Source organism: Nycticebus coucang, chromosome 19 (assembly GCF_027406575.1).
Source record: "Nycticebus coucang isolate mNycCou1 chromosome 19, mNycCou1.pri, whole genome shotgun sequence".
In the NCBI taxonomy this organism is placed as follows: domain Eukaryota; kingdom Metazoa; phylum Chordata; class Mammalia; order Primates; family Lorisidae; genus Nycticebus; species Nycticebus coucang.
In genome coordinates this window covers 55398743-55424722 of record NC_069798.1, presented here as the reverse complement: position 1 = coordinate 55424722, position 25980 = coordinate 55398743, and the positions used below count along the sequence as shown (strand labels likewise).

Genomic DNA, 25980 nt, shown 5'->3' with positions numbered 1-25980 from the left:
GCAGTTCCCCCTTTAACGTATTCTAAGAAGCATAGGAAAGTCTCCTAGAGGAAAGTACCAATCCACTGCTCCCGCTTTACCAGCGGCGCGGGAAAGGGAGGCTGGAAACCCCTCCCGCCCCCGGAGAGAGTGGGCGGAGCAAGCGGGCCGCCCCGCCTCCAGACCCTCCCCCTCCGAGTGTTCCGGCGCACAGAAGCTCCCGGCTCAGCAGCCTCCCAGAGAGCGGAGGCCACGGGGCGGGGCTCACCTCTTGCCCTTGCGGGGGTCCCCCTGACTCCACCAATCAGCGAGCGCCCTGTTGGCCGTCCGCAGCCTCCCGAGCCCCTCCCTCTCCCGCCGGCCTCCGCGTCCCAGAATCCAAGATGGCGGGATCCAGGCGAAGGGGTGCCCCGGCCAGACCTCGGCTGCTTTTCTGCGCCCTGCTGCTGTCGCTTAGTAGCCTTAGCTGGGGCGACGGCGTGGGAGGAGACCCCGCGGTCGCCGGCGCCCCGGGTACCCCGGTCGCGCTGCCACATCGCCGTTTCGAGTACAAATACAGCTTCAAGGGGCCGCACCTGGTGCAGAGTGACGGGACGGTGCCCTTCTGGGCCCACGCGGGGAGTAAGCCGGGGCAGAGGGCTGGGGGTCCGGGTCCCTCCTCGCCTTCTGCCTCTTCTTCACCTTTTGTGAGCCGATACCCTGGAGTACTGAGGGTCCTGTTCCAGCTGCAGCATACCATATGCGCTGTGGAGGGGACCCTCTGGGCAGCCCTCTCTAGGTCCCCACTGGCCTGCACGGTTCCCTCCTTCCTCCTGGCCCCAAATCTCCCACCCTAAGTCTTTATATCCTCAACCCTCCTCCTGTGTTCCGGTTTTTCATCTCTTCTTGTACTTTCCGTTTGATCTGGAGGTATTTTGTTACTTCCTACACTTGGAAGCATTCAAACTCTCTTCTAGGTATCACGTTTCACCCGAACGCCACGTCTCTAGGGGAAATTTCCCCCACCCCCAGCAACCTATTCTAGCCACTCTCTTGCTTCCTTTCCGGCTCCCCCAAACCCCCGTTGTCTTTGCTCCTGTTTGTACCTCAAAGTCTGAGTAATTTTTACATCATTGTATGTCAGAAGACATTCTTAAACTGTTGGAACTGACCTTAAATTTGCCTCTCAGTGACTTGGTGTGGTCTTTGATTTTTTAACACATTATGTAACTCTTCTGGAGAAGGGGTATATGTGTTTTTAGTATTGATTGTTTCTGAACCTTAGACTAAGAATATCTTAAACCCTTAAAAAGCTTTTTTTTCTTTTTTTTTTTTGGAAAAATTGAAATGACCTCGGATTGATGTTTTAGTTACTTTCCGTGTTTGGCACTCTATAGATAAGGAGAGCCTTGACAGAGCATTTACTACGTAAAACAAAACTTATCTGCACGTTTTAGTGCTGATGTGTCACTGCTGACTAAGGAATCAGCTGTAGCACTTGGCATGTCATAAACTGTTCAGTGACTGTCAGATATACCCTTTGAAACAAGTGGCAAATTCCTGTATATGAGATGAGAAGCCCTGGAAATTTGAATTCTATCTTTATGTGTGATTAAGTAATCATTTGTAGAAGGCTTGTGTACATCATTTTAGGTTGTCCATGCTTGAAACAAATTTTCATTTCTAGAAAGTAATTTCTGAATAGAAAACACACTTTTAGGAAGGACCATTTTCTTCACATTAATTTGTAAATAAAAGGTATAAATTTCAGTTTGGCTTAATGACCAAGTCATCAGGTATTTGAAGTTGAGTGTAATTATTTTGTTACTCAGCAGTTATCTATTATGTAGCTACATAGCAAGGATAGTTTGCTGGGCATTTGTTACCAAGGTAACACTGTTCTTAATAAAGATGAGGCAAATAATACCAACCACAAGTTTTTGGATTTTATCTTTTTGTTTTTGCAGGAATGATGAATTTTTCATTAGTGGTGATGTATTTATTCATACTTTTTCACTTCTGCACCTTTCCATTGCCTGCCCGGTCTGTCTTCCTTTCTCACACTCACTCCACATCAGCCCATTAGGAATATTAGTCAACTACTCAAATTAGTTACCTTAACTTTCTTTAAAGTTAATCTAATCTGCTGCAGAAATGTCAGGATAATGTACATTAGTGAATTAAAGTCGTGTGACTAGACTAAATTTAAAATAATGGAATTAGTGTTTTAGCCATGACTTATCTGGCTACAAACTCCAGAATCAGGGCTTTCACTGTCACTTTAATTTTTATAGTCTCACTGTTCTCTTAACTCCATTGTTCACTTTTCCCTTTGGCCCTGTGATACACTATTTCAAATAATTTGAAAATAGAGAAATTTGGGATCTAGTTTAAACACAGCTGATTACCTTCACCCTCAAATTAAGACCAAATGTGTGATGTTTCTCTTTCTTAACTTCAATGTCCTTTTGTACTTTCAGTACACATCCTTAGGTCCATAAGGGCAAAACATGATAAGTTTGTAACCTTTTATAGCTTTCAAAACTTTTACTTCATTCTCTGATTTGATCCTTAGTAGACAAAGCAGACGTTATCTGTTTTATAGATGAAAAAACCAATGTTCAGAAAGGTTAAGGTTTTTGAAAAAGGTTTTGTAATAGATGTCAGTAAAATTGAACTCAAATCTTTGTCTTCTGATTCTTTGTCTAGTACTGTTCCCATGATGTTCCTTCCCCCTTTTGAATCAGTCACCAGTCAGCGACTGATCCTACTAAAGTATCCTAACCTTTCTCTTTGTCAGTTTTTTCTACCTGTAAAGTGTTATTACAGTTATAGTTGTTTTGTTTCCCAGCATGGATGTCAGAACTGGTTAACTGGGAGAGTCAGCAAAAACTGTTCAAACTTTAGGTCTGATAGGTTCTATAATAATTGTCTAGTGCTAGTCCAATAATAGGAGGAAGAGCTAACATTTATTGAAACAATTATATACTATGAAGATCTTAGAGAAATGGAGTAATTGCCTAAGATCACATAGCTAGTAAATAAAGGAGCTGGTACTCGAAACTAGCCTGGAGATGCAAACCACTGTTGGGGGATTTCTGTTTTCTCTGAGAATCTACTGAAGCTGAAGTATTGCTTATCAAATTGAAATTCAGTTGACCCTCTTTCTAGAAGAATATATATGTATATATATGCACAATATTTTGCATATAACTTTTGATGTATTTATGGAAGTGATCAAGCACAGCCCCTTCATTTTACAGGTGAACATATGGTGAACCCAAAAGAGAAAGAGAATTATTTGCTCAGAATCATACAGTTGAATTGAGACTCAGAACAAGTCTCTTGATTCCTAGTGGCATGTTTTTTTCACGTTGGGCTTTCTAACATTTGCAAACTGATAAAAATATTGTACGTTGCCATTTTAAAAAATGTAAGTTTTAGATATTTAAAAAAGAATATTATGATAGTCAAATAGTAAATTTGTATTTAAAAAAGAATATTATGATAGTCAGATAGTAAATTTGTCTTTTAAGTCTTAATTCTCTTCCTCCTGCCACTTGGCCCTGGAGTTTTTTGGTGTATGGTTGTAGCCTTTTTTATTTGGGCAGAGAGATTTCACCATTCAAAAGATAAGGAAGACACTGGCTCTAAACTTTTAAAATTGAAAATGTCAACATGAAACTTTTTCCGGAAAATTATTGGACAGGTTACTAAGTTAAAATTTGATCTCTGTAGTTACAGGTAGCAGTTTGGAGATGATTTGTTGAGTTTTACCTAATTATAACTTAAAGCTTTTCTTTCCTGACTTTTGTTATAGATGCTATTCCAAGTTCGGATCAAATTAGAGTAGCACCATCTTTAAAAAGCCAAAGAGGATCAGTATGGACAAAGGCCAAAGCAGCCTTTGAGAACTGGGAAGTAGAGGTGACATTTCGAGTGACTGGAAGGGGTCGAATTGGAGCTGATGGCCTGGTATGATAATTTCTTTAACTTAGAAAATGTATATAAATGCCTATACTACTACCTTTTAACTGTTCTCTGTTATGTGTTTCCAGGCAATTTGGTATACAGAAAATCAAGGCTTGGAGGGCCCTGTGTTTGGATCAACTGATATGTGGAACGGTGTTGGAATATTTTTTGATTCTTTTGACAATGATGGAAAGGTATATCCATTGTCAGGACTGTTACTTTAATTTATCTACCAGCAGAGTTAAGCTCTGAGAAATACAGCTTATTTAACACTCTCATTAGTTTAGTAGAGCGAACTCCCTGCACTATATAATAAATATGATAATTAGTTTTATATAGCTGGTAGTTTATCACTTCAGAGTTACATATACATGATTTTTCATATACCAACTGAGGTCGTAATGGAACCCTAACTCTGAGAACTTCACAGTGACCCCTCCCTCTCCCCCACCACCTTACATGCTTTTAGTGATTTTGATGGAGAAGTGTGAGTCTTTTGATGTAGATGGTGAAACCAATAGTGTTTACAAGACAGTAACCAGTTTGCTTTCATAAGAACACCCAAGTGCATGGCTATTGCTAATGCATGTATTTATATCTTTTCATATCATTCTTTGTGATCAGGCCAGTTTTTCTGACAGTCTTTCCAAAAACAGTTAAGAACAAAATGTACTAAAAAAACAAAACAAAATGTACTTATATATTAGAAACATTAACTTGTGGCTTAGCAGCTATAGATTGATGATCTTCTCTCCAGCTGATTGTTTCTCTACTGATTTCCAGAGGTTATTATTAGCTGTTTAAAGGAGAACTTCAATGGCTATGTTATTTTAAGATTTTCAGTGGAGGAATCTTAGATATATAAGACAACTTATAGCACATCAAGAATGATCTACATTTTTTTATTAACAACATTAAAACAAATACATTTTCTTTATTTTTAGAAAAATAATCCTGCTATAGTAGTTATAGGCAACAATGGACAAATCCATTATGACCATCAAAAGTAAGTTTGTGTTTTTGTTATTCCTGATTTCATCTTCTCTTGGGAAACCTTATGAAATATATTGGGATATATTGAAATAAATCTGAATAGTTTCCAATTGAAATAAGATTATTTTTCTTGAGTCATATTTTGTAACTTGGTGGAAAGGTTTTATTTTATTTGGTTCTATTTTGGTTCTAAGTGTTTAGTACAGTCAGCTCTTTATTTGTGAGTTCCATATCTGTGGATTCAGCCAACCACAGATTGAAAGTATCTGGGGAAAAAAACAATTCTAATACTAATTTAAAAAAACTCTTAGAGTATAACAACTATTTACATAGCATTTACATTGTATTAGGTGTTATACATTTAAATCTAGAGATGATTTAAAGTATATGGACAGATGTGCGTAGGTTACTACGCCTTTTTATGGGAGGGACGTCAGCATCCGAGGATTTTGGTATCCACAGGGGTCCTGGAACCAATGCCTTATGGATACTGAGGGACGACTGTGTAATATATATGAATTAGGTATGTACAGTTTTGATTTTCACATGCTTGTTGTGGAGTAATTACCTTTTAACCAGTAAGTGAACCGTGAGAAAAATTATTTATCCAGGTTCCTGTTTACTGTTTCCTGCCATTTAGTTTCTCACACCTTTCTCTGGAGCTATTTAAAATCCAGGTGCTTAGGCCCCCTCTTGAATTGGGGTGGAATCAAGGAACCTGCATTTTAAAAGCCCAGTGATTCTGATTCTGCCCTAGGGTAGAGAACTGCGGCTACCTGTGGAGTAGTGTCACTTTCCCCTCCCATCAGTGGGTGGTTAACTTTTGGTTTTTAGTCTCACCCAGAATTCTGACAGAAAAAAACTTTGTGTCTTCTGAATAAACTACTTGAAATATCCTAAGGCTTTTGTCAGAGCTGCTATTATTTTAATTGTCTTGAATTTTTAAATATTGAAGAGCTTTCTAAACAACTTGTTTGTTTTCCTTTCTCTCATACAATAGTGATGGTGCGAATCAGGCTTTAGCAAGTTGCCAGAGGGACTTTCGTAATAAACCCTATCCTGTCCGGGCAAAGATTATCTATTACCAGAAAACATTGACAGTAAGTAACATCCATTTAGAGATAATCAAAAAATAATATAACAGTATGATGTTTCATTTTGGATTTTTTATTTTATTTTATTTTGAAACAGAATCTTACTCTGTTGCCCAGGTAGAGTGCCTGGCATCAGCCTAATTCACAGCAACCCCAAACTTTTGGGTTCAAGTAATCCTACCTCGGCCTTCCGAGTAGCTGGGACAACAGGTGCCTGCCACAACACCTGGTCAATTTTTCCTATTTTTATATAGATGAGGTCTCTCTCTTGCTCAGGCTGGCCTTGAACTCCTGAGCTCAAGGCATCTTCCTGCCGTGACCTCCCAGAGTGCTAGGGTTATGAGCCTAAGCCACAACATCCATCGTTGGAATTTCTATCGAATTCTTGATAGAAAGTAAACGTCTTCAAATTTAGATATTGCTCACATACTGATCATTGTTACTCCCAGAAAACAGAAGTGGCTTCAAAATCACTTTGTAAGTAGTCATCTGTTGTAAAACTTTGCCAGTAGGTTTCCATTTAGTCAGTAAATGTAAGCACCCTACTATATAGCACATGTTACAAAATCCAAACCTTCATCATCTAAATATGAAAGAGACAAAGATGGTGCTCCCCAAAGAGCTTATTGTCTAGTGGAGAAGACACATTTCTAGCCCTGCTGTGCTTCAGTACCCACAGTAGCTACTCAGATATTTATCGCATTAGTATTTGCATCTTCAGCTTGTCTCAGTGTTTCCACATTAGAGGGAAAAACAAAGTAAGGGGCAGTTGGAAGCTACAGGTGGTATTAGGGGAGGAAACGTAGTCAAAACGAGATTTCAAACACAATTGTAGCATTTAACAATGGGATGAAACTATAGAGCGAATAAGGAAAATTATGATGACTCCATAAAAAATATGTTATCGACATTCATCAGTGGACATGTTGTACCCAGGCTTTGCAATTACAGTCCTATAACTCCTTCTGACTCTTAGCACAGTGGCTATGCTTTGACCTTTAAAAAATAAATTAGAAATAGACAGCAAGATGGATTTTTAATTTGTTAAGACTCAAGGGAAAAATACTGAACAATTGGAAGTTTTTAGGGTTAGAATGTGATTAACTTATCTTTTAAGACTCAAAGATCTTACTGATTGTTGATTCTAATCTGAAAGACTATAGAGGAGAGCCAGTTGTAAATGATATAAACTGAGATAGGTATATTACTAATTAGAGGAAATAAATATTAATATTAGTTAACTAAATGATAGGTGATCTTTTAAAGTTAGTTATTTAAAACTAATTTTTAGTTCACTAATTTCCATCCTACACTATACAGAGTAACAGGTATTTTATTCTCTAGCTGAAAATTTGGGTGGAGTACTATAGAGCATTTCACCTGTGTGACTTAACTGTCTCCAATAAAACCCTACCTCTGAAAGTAGTGCTAACAATGTTCTTACCCTGGTGCATGGACCTGCTCCTGCATCCACTCTGTGTCTCAGCGACGTATTTAGGGTGGGGCTCGTGACTGGGTTGTTAGAAAGGAAATGGATTAAAGAGGCTGAACCACTACATGACTGGTGTAATGAGGATAATATTTTTGTGTCAGGTGAATTCCTGTGCTTTCTTAGAATTCCAGGACTCTATTAAGAAATGTAGGGTCCTTACCTCACATAAACATTCTGCAGATTAGAAACTTACGTGGCTTTTTACTTTTTCTCACTGTCATTTTGTCAGTATGGCTTCTGTCATTTTCTCTGCTAACCTGTGACTGTCCAGTTACCCCATTAATAAAGAGGAGCTCACTACTTGTTAAGGCAATCTGTGTAATTCTCACCAGGCTATAGATAAAGTGTACATTTAATTTCTTGGTTTTGGTCAGTCAGTGGAGTTTCAGAATGAGTCTGATCCCTCTTCTGTATGAACCATGCAGAGATTAATTACAGACCCCTACTTTTTCTTGAGAGAAAGTGAACCATATTTGTTTTCATGGAAAGTTATCAAATTTCTTTTGTTAAGCCTTTGACACATAGTGGGGCAAAAAACTTTTTCTTAAGTAAAATATCTTACTGTGTAATGACAGTAAGTAAGGTTACTTAAAATTATTCTTCATAATAAGGAAGGGAAGCAAGAGTGAATAGTATTGGTCATAAAATTGAATAATTGAAAATCATATTATGCCTTTTATAAAAGCCATGATTATGGTATGTCTTTCTAGGTAATGATCAATAATGGCTTTACACCCGACAAAAATGATTATGAATTTTGCACCAAAGTGGAAAACCTGATTATCCCTGCACAAGGGCATTTTGGAATATCTGCTGCCACTGGAGGTCTTGCAGGTATGTCTTTTAATATTAAAAGTTATCAAATTAAGTTTTCTTGGGGATAGTATGTTTTAAGGATGTATAAACTCATTGGAATGTTCCCGTCATCCACCGTGCCCATCTTTTGGTCTGTTGAGACTGTTCATCTTCTGTTTACAGCGTTCTGCAGGCTCACAGTTAGCTGGGGCTACGTACAAGTCTGTAACTAGAGCAGCAGTTGGGTGCTCTTTAATAGTGAAGGAGACATATTTAAAGTCAAGACTATGAAAGGTTAATTGCCAAGTGTTTTAGGATCCTGAGAGATCACATAGCATTGAATTGGGCAATCTGAGGAAATGTTACTTGGGGATTAAACTTGAAACAAAATACAGTAATTTTTTTTCCACATGAGATAAACGAAGTTAGCATTCAGCGTTAATACCATTTTCTATTTATATGGTACATTGTAGTTTTAAATATTTTCACATATATGGATTGTTCTTTTCAACCTTGGGAGAGGGAGATAATCATGTTTCCCATATTTTTAGATGAGTTTGCTAAATCTTAGATGAAAGGAGTTTCTCAAGATCACATGGCGGGTAATGGTCAGCCCCAGGCAAGACTCAGTCTGGATTTCTGACTCCTGAGTCCCGTGCCCAATTACACCACATAGGTTTTCCTCAGGTTACGTCGTCTATACTGTAATATTGTAATTTTTTAAAAATCTGTCTGCAACTCTAGATCTCCATAAGAGTGGCAGAAAACATAAAGATTGCTATATATTTGAAATGAATTGCTCTTGCTTTGCAGATGTGACTATCCACCGTTGGCATTTTAGTTCAGTGTTAGGAGGCTTGATGTGCTGAGTCCCTACTCTCAGCTTAAACAGCTTGAAGTTAATTTGTTTTATATGATTTTAGATAAAATTATTTTCTTCCATGTGACAAAAACAAATATGAAAGTAAGATAAAAAGTGGTGTGGGCGGCGCCTGTGGCTCAAGGAGTAGGGCGCCGGTCCCATATGCCGGAGGTGGCAGGGTCAAACCCAGCCCCAGCCAAAAACCACAAAAAAAAAAAAAAAAAAGTGGTGTGTGCTATTAGAAAAGTTCAGAGACAGATAGACGTAGGACATGAACAGATAGACAGATAGACGTAGGACATGAAGACAAGGATTTTATCTCGTTTGTCTGGGACGTTATCCATGAAGGAGATTCGTGGGGAAATGTGGGAGGTTCTTAGTACCAAGATTAGGAACTTGGACTTGTCTGACCCTTCATTTGTTTGTTCACTCCTTACCAGATACTTACGAAACTTCTATTATATGTTAAACACTGCTGAATATTCTGATTTAGGATTTCAGAAAGGGAATTTTAGATTCTTCCTTTTTTCTTTCTTTCTTTCTTTTTATTATTAAATCATAGCTGTGTACACTAATGCGATCATGGGGCACCGTACACTGGTTTTATATACCATTTGACATATTTTCATCACACTAGTTAACATAGCCTTCCTGGCATTTTCTTAGTTATTGTGTTAAGACATTTATATTCTACGTTTACTAAGTTTCACATGTACCCTTGTAAGATGCACCGTAGGTGTAATCCCACCAATCACCCTCCCTCCGCCCATCCTTCCCCCTCCCTCTCCCTCTCCCCCATATTCCTAGGTTATAACTGTGTTATAGCTTTTATATGAAAGCCATAAATTAGTTTCATAGTAGGGCTGAGTACATTGGATACTTTTTCTTCCATTCTTGAGATACTTTACTAAGAAGAATAGGTTCCAGCTCCATCCATGTAAACATGAAAGAGGTAAAGTCTCCATCTTTCTTTAAGGCTGCATGATATTCCATGGTATACATATACCACAATTTATTAATTCATTTGTGGATCAGTGGGCAGTTGGGCTTTTTCCATGACTTAGCAATTATGAATTGGGCTGCAATAAACATTCTGGTACAAATATCTTTGTTATAATGTGATTTTTGGTCTTCTGGGTATATGCCTAGTAGAGGAATTATAGGATTGAATGGCAGATCTATTTTTAGATCTCTAAGTATTCTTCAAACATCTTTCCAAAAGGAATGTAATAATTTGCATTCCCACCAGCAGTGTAGAGGTATGCCCTTTTTTCTTTAGATTCTTTCTAATGTAAATCTTTCAGATAAATTGTGTCTAAGCTCATAGAGCACAGTTGCTTTTACCATAAAAATAATCTTCTATGGAACCTTTCTTTTCTTTTCCCCTTCTGTGGAACTTTTTCAGACTTCTTCTTTTTTTACTTTATAGATGACCATGATGTCCTTTCTTTTCTAACTTTCCAGTTGACTGAACCTGGGAAAGAGCCAGTAAGTAAGCATTTTTTTCAAAAAGTTTTTCAGTTTAATGGTTTTGTCTTGAGGCCAGAAATTTGAAAGATTGACTTAGGATCTTGTTTCTGAAAGTTATTGAACTTCTGTAACGGTCTGTCTCTTCATTGGTAAGATAGTTGTTTGCGCTAGCCACCTCATGATGTTGCAAGGATTAAATGAGACAATGTCCTTGTAGCAAGCACTCAGTAAATGGTAGTGGTTATTATTATTTATCTTATTTTCAGTAGCCAAAGTAAATTGGATATGAGGTCAATAAGGAATAACATTATATGTTAATTTTTCAGCTAGTGGTAGAATAGTTATAATGAGAAAAAGAACCAAAATTGTGGTATCTTACTGGTTTTCTTAACTTTTTTGTGATCTATTCATCAACTCCAATAAAAGCCTACACCAGATAAAGAAATTACGGAAAAAGAAAAAGAAAAATATCAGGAGGAATTTGAGCACTTTCAACAAGAATTGGATAAAAAAAAAGAGGAATTCCAGAAGGGCCACCCCGACCTCCAGGGGCAACCTGGTGAGTTGTGAAGCCAGTTGCAGCGCGGCAGCAGGGCTCTCGGCGTGTGGATGATTGTGTCTGTGTGTTGCCTAGCTCATCCCTGCTCTGTGAACTGGCAGATTACAGCTAATTTCTGGAAGCAATGTATGAGCAAATCTTTGGTTTTTAAGGGCCTGGAGACTGGCATCTTTACCAATAAGAGTGTGGCTTAATGATGTATAAAGTAAAGAGTGCCATAGTTATGTGAGTGAAGGGAGACCACTGGAGTGGAAGGTCAGTGACGACAGAAATCTAATTTGCTGTGTTCACTGCTGTGTTTTCTAAACCTAAACAAAACAAAATCCAAAGCAGTGCTGACTTAGTATTGAAACTCAGTAAGTATTTGGTTGAATGAAATCATCTAAGGTTTATGTTTATGCTTTTAGTGGCTCACAGTTACCTTATAAGGATAATATTTGAAAACTATCAAAACCATTGTGAGAGTAACAAAGTGATAACTACTTCTTTTTCCCTTACCATTCAGTAGAATCTTGGACTTTAAAGGTTGACAATTGTTTACCTAACAATTGCAATCAGTGTAACCTGGCTTATTGTACCCTCAATGAATCCCCAACAATAAAAAAAAAATAAAAAAATAAAGGTTGAAAATTGGAAAATACTAGTCTAAGCCAATGTAATAAAAAGACGAGTATGCTAATGAATGTCCAAAGTAAAACATATTAAGGCCAAATAGAGGTATATTATCTACTAGCTTTTTAATCTGGGTCATTCCCTATCATCATAAATAACCAAAGCTGTACTTTATAAAGCCTGAGTCCAGCATTTGAACACTGGATATAGTATGCAGTTCTCTTAATGATACACAGTCTTATTTGGACTTAAGTTAAAAATAAACTATAAATGTCATTCTTCTTTTGAATTTGTTTTGAACATCATTACATATGATTGGTATGTCCTGAAGCTGATTGTAGTAAGCGTTTAAAGAGTATAGTTTGGGGAATTTTAACAAATGTGTATACCAGTTTTACTTGCTAATCTGTGTAACCAGATCAATATACAGAACACTTTTATTTCCCCAGAAATTTCCTTCATGCCTCTATTAAGTCAATCCCCTGTCCACAGAACCATCACTATTTTGATTTCTAGCACCTTTGATGAGTTCTGCTTATTCATATACATAGAATAACAAAGTATATATATGAAAGAAACATTTTTAAATGAAAAAAATCGGACCTAATTTATAATAGGTGGCTCAATCACCAGATTGTAATTTATAATAAGTGGCTCAATCACCAGAAAGACAAAAACAAATAGTAATTGAATCATGATTGAATTAGTTATCTGCATGTTACAATTTGGGAGATTATACCACTATGAGGATAATGTTCTAATTTGGTATATATTGACATTTTGGTTGCTTGTGGTATTTCAAAAACTATGTATGTGTATGTGATCCTAATAATTTTAATTTGTAATTTCCTCTTCAGCGGATGAAATATTTGAGAGTGTAGGAGATCGTGAACTAAGACAAGTCTTTGAAGGACAGAATCGTATTCATCTTGAAATCAAGCAACTGAACCGGCAGTTAGATATGATTCTTGATGAACAGAGAAGATATGTCTCTTCCTTGACAGAGGAGATCTCTAAGAGAGGAGCAGGAACCCCAGGGCAGCCCGGGCAGGTGAGCTTTCCAAGTGTGCACGTGTGCCTAGCTGGCCTCAGTCAGGGGACAGAAGAGAAAGGCCGCTGGCCAGTGTGGTCATAGGCTGTGCAGGTACTAAGCTTGCTCATCATCGTGTTTTCCTCCAGATCACTCAGCAAGAACTGGACACTATTGTGAAAACTCAGCATGAGATTCTGAGACAAGTAAATGAAATGAAGTAAGTATATAGAAGTGGTGTCTGAGTGTTAGATGATGTCCTCATCCTAAATTTGTGACTTCTCTAGGTGAGCCAGCACTGTATTGTTGTAAGATTCTTGAATAAGGGTAAGACTTACGTTCTAGATTCATTTTGCAAATAGGAGAATATAAATATGGCAACTTTTAATATTTAGAATCTAAAAACATGTCTAAATTGTTAAACTGGTCTAAGCTAGAAAAGGAAAAGTACTTTTAGCATCTTTTAAAAAGAATAGGTTTGTATAGTTGACAGAGCCAAGTGTGTTCTTAAATTAATAAACTACAAAAAAGATACGGAGTAGTAATATATAACAATTTCATGAAAAATACAAGGGAATAAGCATGTGTAGCATTGTAATGTAAGCAGACGATGCAGGAAATTCTTTTTGAGGGAATGGAATAATTTTGAAGGAAGTGTGTGTGACTTCCTCTTTTCCATTCTCATCGTATACCTTAAGAAAGACCGGACAAAGAGTTGAACAGAGAGAAGATACTGTGTCTTTGGAATGTTGAATGATAAATTTCTAATGAGACTGATTCACTTACACAGATAATTAACAGTTTTAAATGCCTGGAGCACAGAAAACAAGCCAAAGTGTTACATTTCCATTAGTATAACTTAAGAGCAGTGTCTTTCCTCCCACCCCACCCCTAAAAAAGAGCAGTGTCCCAGTCACTTGACAAACCACGTCCAAGTGAGTTTTTTAGGACTGGAAAATTAAACAGGATTATATTAAACAGAAGGTGACAGTACCTGACCTCTAGAGATTAAAAACACTTAACTTGTACTTGCAAATTTGTATTTCTTCAATTTTACTCTTTGGCATTTTAAAAAATCATCAGTTTGTGGACTCATGATTGAAATATTTGTGATGTTAAATGAATAGAATCCTTTAAAAATAATACTGGATTGTGTAACAACATTTTAAAAAATCTTATTTTAATCCTATTTTAGGTTTTCAGAAGCTGGAAAAATAGTACAGGAAGTTTGTGTATGTCCCTCACCCAACTTCCTCTAATGTTAATATCTTATCTAACCTTAGTATAATTGTCAAAACTGTGAAAGTAACATTGATATACTACGATCAGCTAAACTAATGACCTATTCATATTTCACCAGTTTTTCCACCAAGGCATTTTTTTGTTCCAGAATCCTATCTGTGATCACATGCTGCATTTCAGTTACTGTTTCTCTTTAGACTTTTGCCATCTTAAAGAGTTCTTTTCCTTGTCTGTCATGACCTTGACGCTTAGCGTAAGCACTAATCAGTTGGTCAGATGCCTTTTGATTTGGGTTTGGTGTTTACCCATGATTGGATGGAAGTCATACCCTCGCCCAAGATGCAACCGTGCATCACATTCATGGTGTCAGTATATCTTATTACTAATGATGTTGGCCATGATCACTTGGGTATGGTGGTTTCTTACTGATTTCTCTAGTTTAAAGTTACTGTCTTTCCTTTTGTGGTTAACATTTTGGAGACCAACTATAAGGACCAACTATCCTTTCACTCTTATTTAACTGATATAAGTACTGATTCATGATTATTTTATGGGTTATAACCTAATGCTATAATTATTCATTTTGCTGCTTGGATAGTTTCACATTTGGTCCTAATGAGCTGCTTCAGGTCAGTTTCTGTGTTCCCTTCAATAAGCCTCATGCCCCCACCTTTTTTTTTAAACATTACTTTGTGATGCTGCTCTGTACATGTTTTTCAGGCTTATGTTGTATTTTCTCAGCTCTGGAATCAACCACTTCTCTAGAAAGCCCTAATTCCTTTTCTTGGAGAAAGAGATTTAAAAATCAAGATCTGGGGATAGGGTGTGCTCATTACTACTGGGATGCCTTTGCCTCTCGGCCCTCTTAGTTGGCAGAGCTAAGGAATACCCTACACATATACACACATCTGTATTTCTCTATCCATTAATTTACTTTTGTGTTAAACTATTAGATTATGCAGATATATTGGACTCTAGTGGTCTGGACTAGAATGAACACTACAGGGTTGATTTTTAACCTTCTTTTTCTATTTGGAAAATTTGTTTTCTAACCAGGAGAAACTTGGTTCTTAATATCTTAATGTATTTACTTGTTTCAATGTTAGTATGCACAGAAGTACACATAAAGTGGTTTTAGATTGTTAACCCATATCCCTATGAAGACATTTACTGACAGGTGTATGTAAAGTTCCTTTTGCCTCTAGACTTGGAGTATCCAGCCAAAACATAATTTTCCAAACAGAGTCTTAGTTTAGTTCTCCTCTTCCCCTCTCTTTTTAGTATGGTTAGTAAGTATTCATTTATGACACAATTAGGTTCTTTGTTAGTATTATATTCCTCCTATATCCTGATTGATTTTAGTTCATTTTGGGTATATGAACGGTATGTGAAGACTGATTCTGAGAGGCGGAGCCCAAAATGTGCATGTGTGTGTATGTGTATGTGTCACTCCCCTCAGCTCTGCTACCCCATTCCCACTCTCTCCTTTCTAGTCCTTTCTCATCCACTACTTCTTCTTGGTAACCAGTTCTGTTAGTTTCCGGTTCGTTCTTCCTATATTTCTTTTCCACGTGTGTATTTTCTTAAATCCCCTTCTTCCTTCTGTGAGGGTAGCGTACTCTAGTACTCTTGTGCTTTGCTCGTTTCCCTTAACAGTAGTAGCAGAACATCCTAAGGTTCACTTAGAAACCCTCGCCATGAAAGCACTTCCGTAGGGTGGTTAGCGGTCCTAGCACACTCCCAGTCACGAGTTGAGAACAAATGTCATGCAGATGGTAAGTAATGTAAAGACTGAACTCAGATTTCTGAATTAGTCCTCTGGAGCCTTTTCCTCCAGATTTAGCCTCAGAAAAAATGTAAAAGTTAGGAAATACTTGTCTTGTGTGGAAAGAGTGGTTTGTGTCTTTACAGACTTTTGTATTCTGAAGAAATCATGGAGTTTCTTTTAGCAGAAAGAGCTTTTTAGCCCATACCTTTTTTGTACTATTGATGCCTTTTCCACACCTCCATCTTTTTCCTTTCAGTTTTCTCACTTGTTGCTCACCTTCCATCGTCCCTTATGAGGTGTTTTTCTCAAGGGTTTGGTCCAGCCCTCCTTTTCCTTGACCTATTTCCTAAATTAAATGTGCCCTCCTTGCAGCACAGTTCTGCCCCATGGTCTTTCCTGCTTCTTTGCCTCTCAGTTCTGGGTCCCATCTCAGTTAAATGTGTCTTTCTTGGTACAACACCAGCTGTGCTTCTCTTGCCGCGCTGTCCTGCTAGACTATGAGTTTCAGCAGGGCAGGAATTTTCCTTTTTCTTGCAAAATTTAAATCCCTACAAATTGGCTCATGACATGTGCCAGATAAATGTTAGCAGACTCAACGGGCAGATGAATGATCGAATAGGAGCACATTAAGTGACTCAATCTTTGTGTATTAAAAAGATGTTTATAAGTAAGCAAGTTCATGCTTCTGGGAAGCAATATTCTTAAATGCAAAACTGTGAGAAAGTTATATATTCTGCGAGATTTTCGTGTTGTTAAATATTTTAGGTATATTTAAATATAATCCTTCATTTGGGTTTTAATGGAAAAGCTTAGACCCCCCCATGAATTTCTTGAGCATACATGCCATTAAAATAAATTTTAATCAGCATGTGACATTAATTCAGAGAGCGCTTGAGACATTTTGTAGTTGACAAGTTTTCATTGTTCATATAATTAAAATACAATTTTTAAAAACATTCATTGTCATTAATAATAGACTGGCATACCATATTATTTTAAAGTAAATTTAAGGTTTAAATCTTTCTCTTTTTTGGCTCGGTTCCCATAGCACAGTGGTTACGGCACCAGCCATATACACCAAGGAAGCTGGGTTTGAACCCAGCCCGGGCCAGCTAAACAACAATGACAAGTGCAACAAAAATAGCCAGGCATTGTGGCGGGGGCCTGTAGTCCCAGCTACCTGGGAGTCTGAGGCAAGAGAATTGCTTAAACCTAAGAGTTTGAGATGGCTGTAAGCTGTGACGCCACGGCCTTCTACTGAGGGCAACATAGTGAGACTCTTGTCTCAAAAAAAAAAACAACTTTTTGTTTTCCTCCAGTAAAGCTCTTATGAAGAAACTAAAATTTTCTTCAAGGAATTAAGTGAGATAACTTATTTATTCATCTAAGTGGACCCATAACTCTTGGAGGCTTTTGTAGGAAATCAGAGCCATGACCCACATTCTCAGGGAACATACGCTGTATGAGGGAGAGAATCCGTATATGCGGCTCCAAAGTAGGAAAGTGTGTGTGGAGGGGGTGATTGCATTTGGCAGGGAAGGATCAGTAAAAGGAAAACAGAAGAGGAAAAGCAGCATTTGAACTAAGCTTTGAATTTTAAACAATAGATATTGGGGAGGGATTATCACTAGAAAGAGTATTACAAAGACAGTGGTTTAAGTAAAGGACGTTTTCACGGAATGGCAGAAACCCAGGCAGAAGTGCAAGATGAAGTTAGATAAGCTGCAAACAGACTGTGGAGACCTTTAAGGACTTCCGATTTTTGTTTGTTTGTTTGTTTGTTTGTTTTCAGGTTAATGTGAGGATATATACAACCAGTTCAAAATATTTGATTTTGTTAGGTGAAGTCCCTCTTGTAGTTATGTCCGACACTCAAAAGGTGTGACAGATACCTCCATACTATGCCCATTCAGTGGGAGCACCCACCCTAACCTCTCCTCCTCCTTCGTTACCCCTCCCCCCAACTTGAATTGAATTGAGTTTTTCTCTTATGTGGGCATGAATTAGTCTACTGGCTTCATGTTAGTATTCAGTACATTGGATAATTGCTTTTCCATTCTTGAGATACTTTACTAAGAAGAATGTGTTACACCTCCGTCCAGGATAATACGAAATATATGAAGTCACCATCTTTTTTATGGCTGAATAATATTCCATGATGTACATATTCTACAACTTGTTTATCCATTCCTGAGTTGATGGGAATTTAGGTTGTTTCCATATCTTGGGATTGTATATTGAGCTGTGATAAACAATCTAGTGCACAATGTCTTTATGTTAAAATGATTTCTTTTCTTTTGGGTAGATGCAGAGTAGTGGGATTGTGGGGTTGAATGGGGTCAAAACTAATTTGAGTTCTTTGAGGGTTCTCCATACTTCTTTCCAAAGAGGCTGCATTAGTTTGCAGTCCCACCAACTCTCCACATGCTTGGCAGCACCTGCAGCTTTGGGACTGTGTGATGTGGGCTAATCTTACTGGGGTTAGGAGAAATATCAAGGTGGTTTTGATTTGCATTTCTCTGATGATTAGGGATGATGAGCATTTTTCATGCATTTGTTGGCCATTCATCTGTCTTCCTTAGAGAAGGTTCTATTCATATCTCTTGCTCAGTGATAGATGGCACCGTTAGCTCTTTTTTTGTTGATTAATTTGAGTTCTCTGTAGATCCTAGTTATCAAGCCTTTGTCAGATTTGTAATATGCAAATATCTTTTCCATTCTGAAGGTTGTCTGCTTTGGTTGTTGTGCCCTTAGCTGTGCAAGGACTTCAGCTTTTAATGGCTATTTTGAAAGATAAATAGAAATAGAGAATATAGTACTATGAACCTCTGCATATCCCTGAGTCAGCTCTGGCAATTATGAACATTTTGCAAGTACAATCTTACCTTATCTGCCTCAGCAAAAAATCTCCAGACTTGAAGATAATTCATAATAACTATATGTAACATTTATAAATGACTAAATGTTTGTAACATTTATGACTGTATAAATGTTAATCCACAAACTTTTTGCCATTTGTAGAGATTTTTAAGTATAGGCAGTCCCCGGTCTACAAACGAGATAGGTTCTGTAGGTTTATTCTTAAGTTGTATTTGTATGTGAGTTGGAACAGTTACATTTACCTATTTCCTATAATAGCCTCCGTTCATAAGTGTAAGTCATACATCAGTTGGATGTTTGTAACTCAGGGACTGCCTGTGCTCTTCTAAGTAGTAAATTGAAATTCATATTTATTCTTTTATTTACTTAATGTTATGAAATAGGTCTGTTATATTTTTGTCATTATTAAAGAAAAATATTTGTAGTCTCTTAACCACCATGCCTATAGACTCATCCAGGGGCACATGGTAGAGCTCTTTATCTCACATCTGAAGAGAAGACTCACATCTTATGTGGACATAAAGTTCTAAAGTCCATATGTAAGGTAAAATGTTGTGTAAGGTCAAAATTATCCTTGTATTAGATAATGTATTAGAGACTATCATGCTATCCCTCCGGATACCAAACAACTATTTTTTAGTTCATGTTTTAAACAGATAGGTGCTTCTTTGGTTAGGTTCCACTCAAAGTTCAAGGTACATATGTAGGTACATCTGAGAGAACTGCAAGAATAGAATTACATTTGTGTTCAGGGTACCCAAGACAATTTATGTTCTTTGATTTTCAAAAGCTGTTAAGGTCAGCGGTTATGGCTTACTACAATGAAAGATATATAGAGAGTAAAATTAGCAAAGAAAAAGTTGCATAGGGTGGAGTGCAGGAAGAACCAGGAGCGAGTTTCCAGTTACCCTCCTCTAGTGAAGTCTCATGAAAAGTACTTAGTTCTCCCAGGCGCAATGTGTGACAACACGTACAAAGTGGGCCAAACCAGGGAAGCTCACCCAATCCTTGATGTCCAGGAGTTTTATTGAAGGTCAGTCACATAGTGTCCACGCGACTGACCTTAAATAGATACTCAATTTCCATTCCCCCTTTCCAGCTGATCCAATGAAAGCCTAAGACCCCAGGTAAACAAAACCAGACATAAATCACATTTTTTAAAAAAAATCACATTGTTTGCATGAAGTTTCTGAGGAGGTCCACAGCCACAGATATGGAAGGTACAGGGTTTGAACAGCCCAGGCCTGACAGGCTGGTCCTTTGTCATACAACATTGAGTTCCTGGAGAGATTTCGTGTAACGTTATTAAGAGCATCATCTGTTATGTTACTCATTATCCTCTTAAACTACTGGTTTTAGCACACATCATTTAGTAGTAGTCTATATAATGATAATTGGATGACCTTTCTTAAAAGTAAAAGCATAATGTAGTTTTATAAAGTTTTTTCAAATTTTAGAGACAATTTCTTTACTGATTTTCTTTACTTTTTTTTTTTTTAAATGATCTAATGTATTACACATAAAAAGGTATAAGCATTTAAAATCTGTGATTACAAAAATCATCTTTCTAGTGACTGCACTATGAAATGGGATTTTCTGTTTCAGGAATTCCATGAGTGAAACTCTCAGGCTGGTCAGTGGGATACAGCATCCTGGCGCTGCCGGGGTCTATGAGACAACACAGCACTTCATGGACATCAAAGAGCACCTGCACGTGGTGAAGAGGGACATCGATAACTTCATGCAGCGAAATATGGTGACTTTGTTTCCTTTTCCTTTTACAATTTTTAGGAAAGGAAGAATGCATATTCTACTTTATTCTACTGAAAATATTTTAACCTTTCAGTAAATGCTAATGCTCATTTGTAATGTTCATGGTAGGATTATTCCTTATGTCCCAAATACCCATTTGTCCTAGTTTTTTAGTTGTTTACGGTGGAAGACCAGTTTCCATAGCATTTAACCCTTTATGGGCAGAAGCACAGGATGGGAGTTGTTCCTCCAATCCCAGATTTTTTTATGTAGAGTATCTATTATTGTTCAATGAAAATATTTTCTAGCTGGGAGCAGTGGCTCACATCTGGGAGGCTGAAGCAGGAGGATTGTTTGAGGGCAGGAGTTTAAGACCAGCCTGGGCAATATAACAAAATCTCTAACTCAGAAAAAGAAAAAATATTTTCTGATTTATCCTTTTAATATCTTCCCTGATCCATGGGTGGTTTAAAGTGTATTTCTTTGGCCTATTCCCCCCTCCCCCCAAGGTTCTGATTTGACAATTTCTTGCTATCTTACTAGCCTTATTTGCCTTCAGACAGGTTTTATATGTTGGATTAGATTGGATTGGATTTGTTGCTACCTCTTGTACTTGTCTTCTGCAAGACTTATTTAGAATATGGTTGGTCCATATTTCCTAGTCTGCCTTACCAAATCAGAAATCCTAATCTCTTATATTTTACACCTGGTATCCTTTAGAAAATATGTCAAATTAATATATTATAATAATGTTAAATTATATTGACTTTCTCAAGGTCATTAACTAGTAAGTAGTAGAGGGAAAAGCTTAGATCTTTAGCTTCTAACTTTGTCTCCTTTATGTTTTAGGATATAGATTTTCTTAACTACACTTCTATGTAAATACCTTCAATGTACATTTTTTTGAAAATGGCTTAATATTGATAGTTTTCTTATTGGCCATGATCTCTCACCCAAAGCACTATTTTCTGTTCCCTTAGTTCTGTCTGAGTTATTTTGCCCCAACTCTAGCCTTTGTTGCAATGACCAAGTTGATGTTGTAGTAGTAAAGTATATACTGAGGACTTTATCCCGTAGAAGTAATCATATTTAAACAACTAAGTTCAGAGGCCATTCTGTCTGGATACCTTGATAAAATACTTGTTCCGGGTATTGAATTAACCTCCTTAAAATAAAAGGAATACACACAAAAATAAACATTTTTCAGAAAGTGAGTAATGTTGAAGGCTAGGAGATTGGCGAGAATGAGGACTGAGAAAAAAGCCATTGTATTTGTCACGTGGTTCATTGGTTGGGTAACCACGTAAATGTCTGAACCAGAACATTTTTTTTTTTTTTTTTTATTGTTGGGGATTCATTGAGGGTACAGTAAGCCAGTTACACTGATTACAATTGTTAGGTAAAGTCCCTCTTGCAATCAGGTCTTGCCCCCATAAAGTGTGACACACACTAAGGCCCCACCCACCTCCCTCCATCCCTCTTTCTGCTTCCCCCCCCATAACCTTAATTGTCATTAATTGTCCTCATATCAAGATTGAGTACATAGGATTCATGCTTCTCCATTCTTGTGATGCTTTACTAAGAATAATGTCTTCCACTTCCATCCAGGTTAATACGAAGGATGTAAAGTCTCCATTTTTTTTAATGGCTGAATAGTATTCCATGGTATACGTATACCACAGCTTGTTAATCCATTTCTGGGTTGGTGGGCATTTAGGCTGTTTCCACATTTTGGCGATTGTAAATTGAGCTGCAATAAACAGTCTAGTACAAGTGTCCCTATGATAAAAGGATTTTTTTCCTTCTGGGTAGATGCCCAGTAATGGGATTGCAGGATCGAATGGGAGGTCTAGGTTGAGTGCTTTGAGGTTTCTCCATACTTCCTTCCAGAAGGGTTGTACTAGTGAACCAGAACATTTTTGAGAATGCAGACAATGCTATTAATAACCAAACCAGTACAGCAGGTGTGAACTGGGCATGTCTGGGGGAATTGTGGGTCCATGTTGACCCTAGTCTTAGTGACCTCAAGGACAATAAAATCATCATTATGGTCATGAGGAGAGGAGCCAAATGGCATGAATGACTGGCTGGTGAAGAGGTGGAGGCCTTCCAGTGTCAACTACTCTTTCAAAAAAATTGGTGGTGAAAGTTAAAGGGATAGAAAATATTTTTAGTGGTGAATAAATGAAAATACTTTTTCATATAGTAAACCATGAGTTATATAAAGATCTCCCATTTCTTTCTTTTTCCAAACCACTAATCTAATTGTAATAGAAAGTTCTTTATCTCGTAGCCATCAAATGAAAAACCAAAATGCCCAGAACTACCGCCATTTCCATCGTGTTTATCTACAATCCACTTCATTATGTTTGTGGTGATACAAACGGTGTTATTCATTGGTTATATCATGTACAGGTAAGTCTCCTGACAAAATGTAACCCAACATTTCTCTGCATCTGTTTCATTTGAAATACCCAGGAAAGTTATCTAGGTGTCTAAGTTATCTATACAACTTTACCTATAAAGTTAGGTTTATATCCTAATGATGCTATTTAAAAAAAATAAATAAAATTGGGTTTATACAGAGCAAATATGATTTGTAGTCTAGGTCAGTTGACATGGAAGTACTTGTATAGAATATATGCTAGCTTTATTTTACATGTCAAAAGGCATTGATATTGACTTTTTAATTTTAAGCAATCCTTTTCTCTTTCTAAAGTTAAGTGTATGGAACTTTGAATGTTTCTTTCTTTTTTTCCTTAGGACTCAGCAAGAAGCAGCAGCCAAAAAATTCTTTTGACCACCATGTTCACATGTGTGCATCATGTGTGTATGTACAACATGTCTTTTTGAGGGGATTTAAGTATTTAAATTGCTTCAAAGTTAAATTATTAAATTTTGTATAAAATAATATTGAAACATTTGATTTGCAGTAAGAATAAACCTTAAAGCAAAATGACTACATTTAAATTTGTTCCTAGTACATAAATCTGTTTAAATTTCTGTGACTTTCTGGCCAGTAGTATGCAGCCACTGAACAGAATACTGACCAGGGAGAGGCTAGATTCTAGAAAGTGGGGCAAACTCTGGATATGAGTGTTACCCCTAAGCCTCCAATATTGGAGTTTTTTCTAACATGAACACACTCGCCCTCCTGCCTCTCAAAATAGGAGGTCTAATTAAGAGCTCCCATCATGTTAATTTTGTAACCAAAATCTTTTTTAGAGGTCAGAATTTCCTAATCTAAGACCCAGGTTTGCCATCCTTTAATCTTAATACAGTTTTCTTTGAAATCAAAGGATATTTTGTCTGAGAGCTTTAGAAACTGAATAATAGGCTTCAAAAATGGTAATTGAAAAGGTTTTTCCTGATTATCAATAGTATATTTTCCTTTTAAAGGAAATTTTGGGAGAAAATTAAGGACTACTTTTTGCCTAAAAAAACCACTTGGGTGAAAAGCGTTCCTGCGATAATGGTGTTTATGGGTATTTTGCCCAGTAATGTATTCTTTTCATGATTGCCCGTATTCTTGAATGTCTTCATTCCGATGGTGTCAGGTCAATATTATGAAAATAATTTTTGCTTTTACATTTATAGCTTAAGGAATTTATTTGTCCCATTTCGTACAGCATGTAACTTCAGCTCAGATTGCATGATCTGAGGATATTTTAAATTGACAAAACTTACCGCTCACTGCATTCTGGTTTACATTACTCCATGCAACATGGGTTTGTGACTATTTACAAACTCTTTAATTCAAGGTGACTGTAGTAGAAGTGGTTTTAGGGTTTTTGAAACCAAAATTTGTGATTTCTTCCATTTAATGCCAGAACTGAGAATATTGCAAAGAACTTGTTAATAAGCTTAACTTTGAAATGTCAGACTGGAAGGGGGTTTTATATATAGTCTTTGCGTATAGTTCTAGGTATTATACAGATGGTCTATAAATGACATTTTAAAATACAGATTTAATTTTGTTTTCACAGCTGATGTGGATTGACTTTTGCTGGCTTCAGAATACTCCTTTACCTCTTTTAGTTGAAGTGGTTGTCTTTCATTTGCCATAGAATCTAAAACAATAGTGTTTTATAAAACAGTACTATTAAATTCTTCCAGACCCCCCTAAGTTTCCTCTCAAATGTCATTTACAGATTGGGCTAATGACCTAAAACCTGCACAGAGACTTTATGAAGAGCTCTGCTTTATACCAGACGAGTACTGCGTGTGCAGTCTTGCCTCCCTTTCCATGTTGGCGTTTATCCTAGAATGCTGAAAGAGAGTGTGGTGATCTGACTTACCCTGTCTGCTTCAGTCCCTTCAGCAGGGAAAATGCATCTATACTGTTTTTACTTTAGAGTATTAATACTTTGAAATTCATGTTTCAGAGTCATCATCATCACAGAATTTACTATTATTCCATGAAAAAAAATTAATACCTTCAGAAGAATGTTTAAGTTGTAGACTATGAAACTTGGGAAATCCTCTTGAGATAAAAGGCTGCCGAGTCCAGTGTTAACAAAGTCCGTGGTCTTCTGTGCCTGAACATTAAAGGAACACCAGCTCTATGCAGTATATGCTTTTCAGGCTAAGATTCAAGGAGAATCATTTTGACCATTCCTAACACGAGTGGAGATGGCTATTGTGAAAGAGCATGAGCACAAGTCTTTATTATTTTAGTAATTTAATTTGCTTGAAAATCACTCTGTAAAACAGTTCATGCAGAATGTTTGTCATATTATTTGAAGTTTGGTTTGTTAACCTCGAAATCAGTAGCTCATTTCTAAACAAAAATGTTGCTCTGTGGAAAAATCAATCACTGCCAGGAGTCCTTCATTTCTGTACTACTTTGTATAATTGGATCTGTTCACTTCTTCACACCAGCAAGTATTTTACAGGTGCCTTGGATTCAAACAAAATTGATTTTAAAATTTTGATGCAAGTCATTGTGTTTATGATGTCACTTTTAAAAAGAAAACACAGTTACCCTTATTTAATGTATCTATTTGTGTTCTAATTGTTTGTATGTTTTATTCAGCTTGAAACTCTACCATCAAGTCACAAACAATAAACAATGTTTTGTTGTATATTGGAGGGATATCAGTGTTTCTCAAAGAATGGTCCATGGACCATCTGGATCATGGAAGGCTTGTTAAGAATACAGATTCCGAGCTCTCATTTCAGACCACCCAAGTCAAAACTTACGGTGGGGCTTTGGGATATCATTGTTCAGTAGGCACTTTAGATGATTCTGAGCACACTAAAGTTTAAGAACCACTAAGATGAGGAGTAGGTAAAAAAAAAAAAAAAAAATAGGTGTTTTGTTGGTTTAAAGCTGAGCTGAGAGCACAATATAATATTTTTATTGTCAATGTCATTAGCAAATGCACACTGGTTCTTTTATACTTAAAATTTACTTCATGTTCCTTTTACTAAAAATCTCTTGGTTCATGAGCAACTATAAACTAAATTCAGATTTCTGCCTATAGCTCTTGGTACTTTGG

The 25980-nt window shown here is 37.1% G+C and overlaps 1 protein-coding gene across 6 annotated transcripts; it reads left to right on the top strand.

The window, feature by feature from the left end:
• The first annotated feature begins 228 nt into the window (after positions 1-228).
• Positions 229-25563, top strand: LMAN1 (lectin, mannose binding 1). 6 transcript variants are annotated; one of them, XM_053571621.1, is made up of 14 exons: positions 322-600; positions 3779-3933; positions 4017-4124; positions 4875-4936; positions 5924-6023; positions 8220-8343; positions 10596-10654; positions 11063-11195; positions 12665-12858; positions 12987-13057; positions 20333-20483; positions 22773-22894; positions 23243-23305; positions 24865-25563. In XM_053571621.1, exons 1-13 carry the CDS (start codon positions 363-365, stop codon positions 23277-23279), a joined length of 1554 nt encoding a protein of 517 aa, XP_053427596.1. In that variant the 5' UTR covers positions 322-362; the 3' UTR covers positions 23280-23305; positions 24865-25563. The 6 variants fall into 6 exon arrangements, with proteins under 6 accessions (XP_053427591.1, XP_053427596.1, XP_053427595.1 ...); XM_053571620.1 differs by having other exon boundaries at positions 24631-25563; XM_053571619.1 differs by having other exon boundaries at positions 24466-25563.
• Positions 25564-25980: the final 417 nt, after the last annotated feature.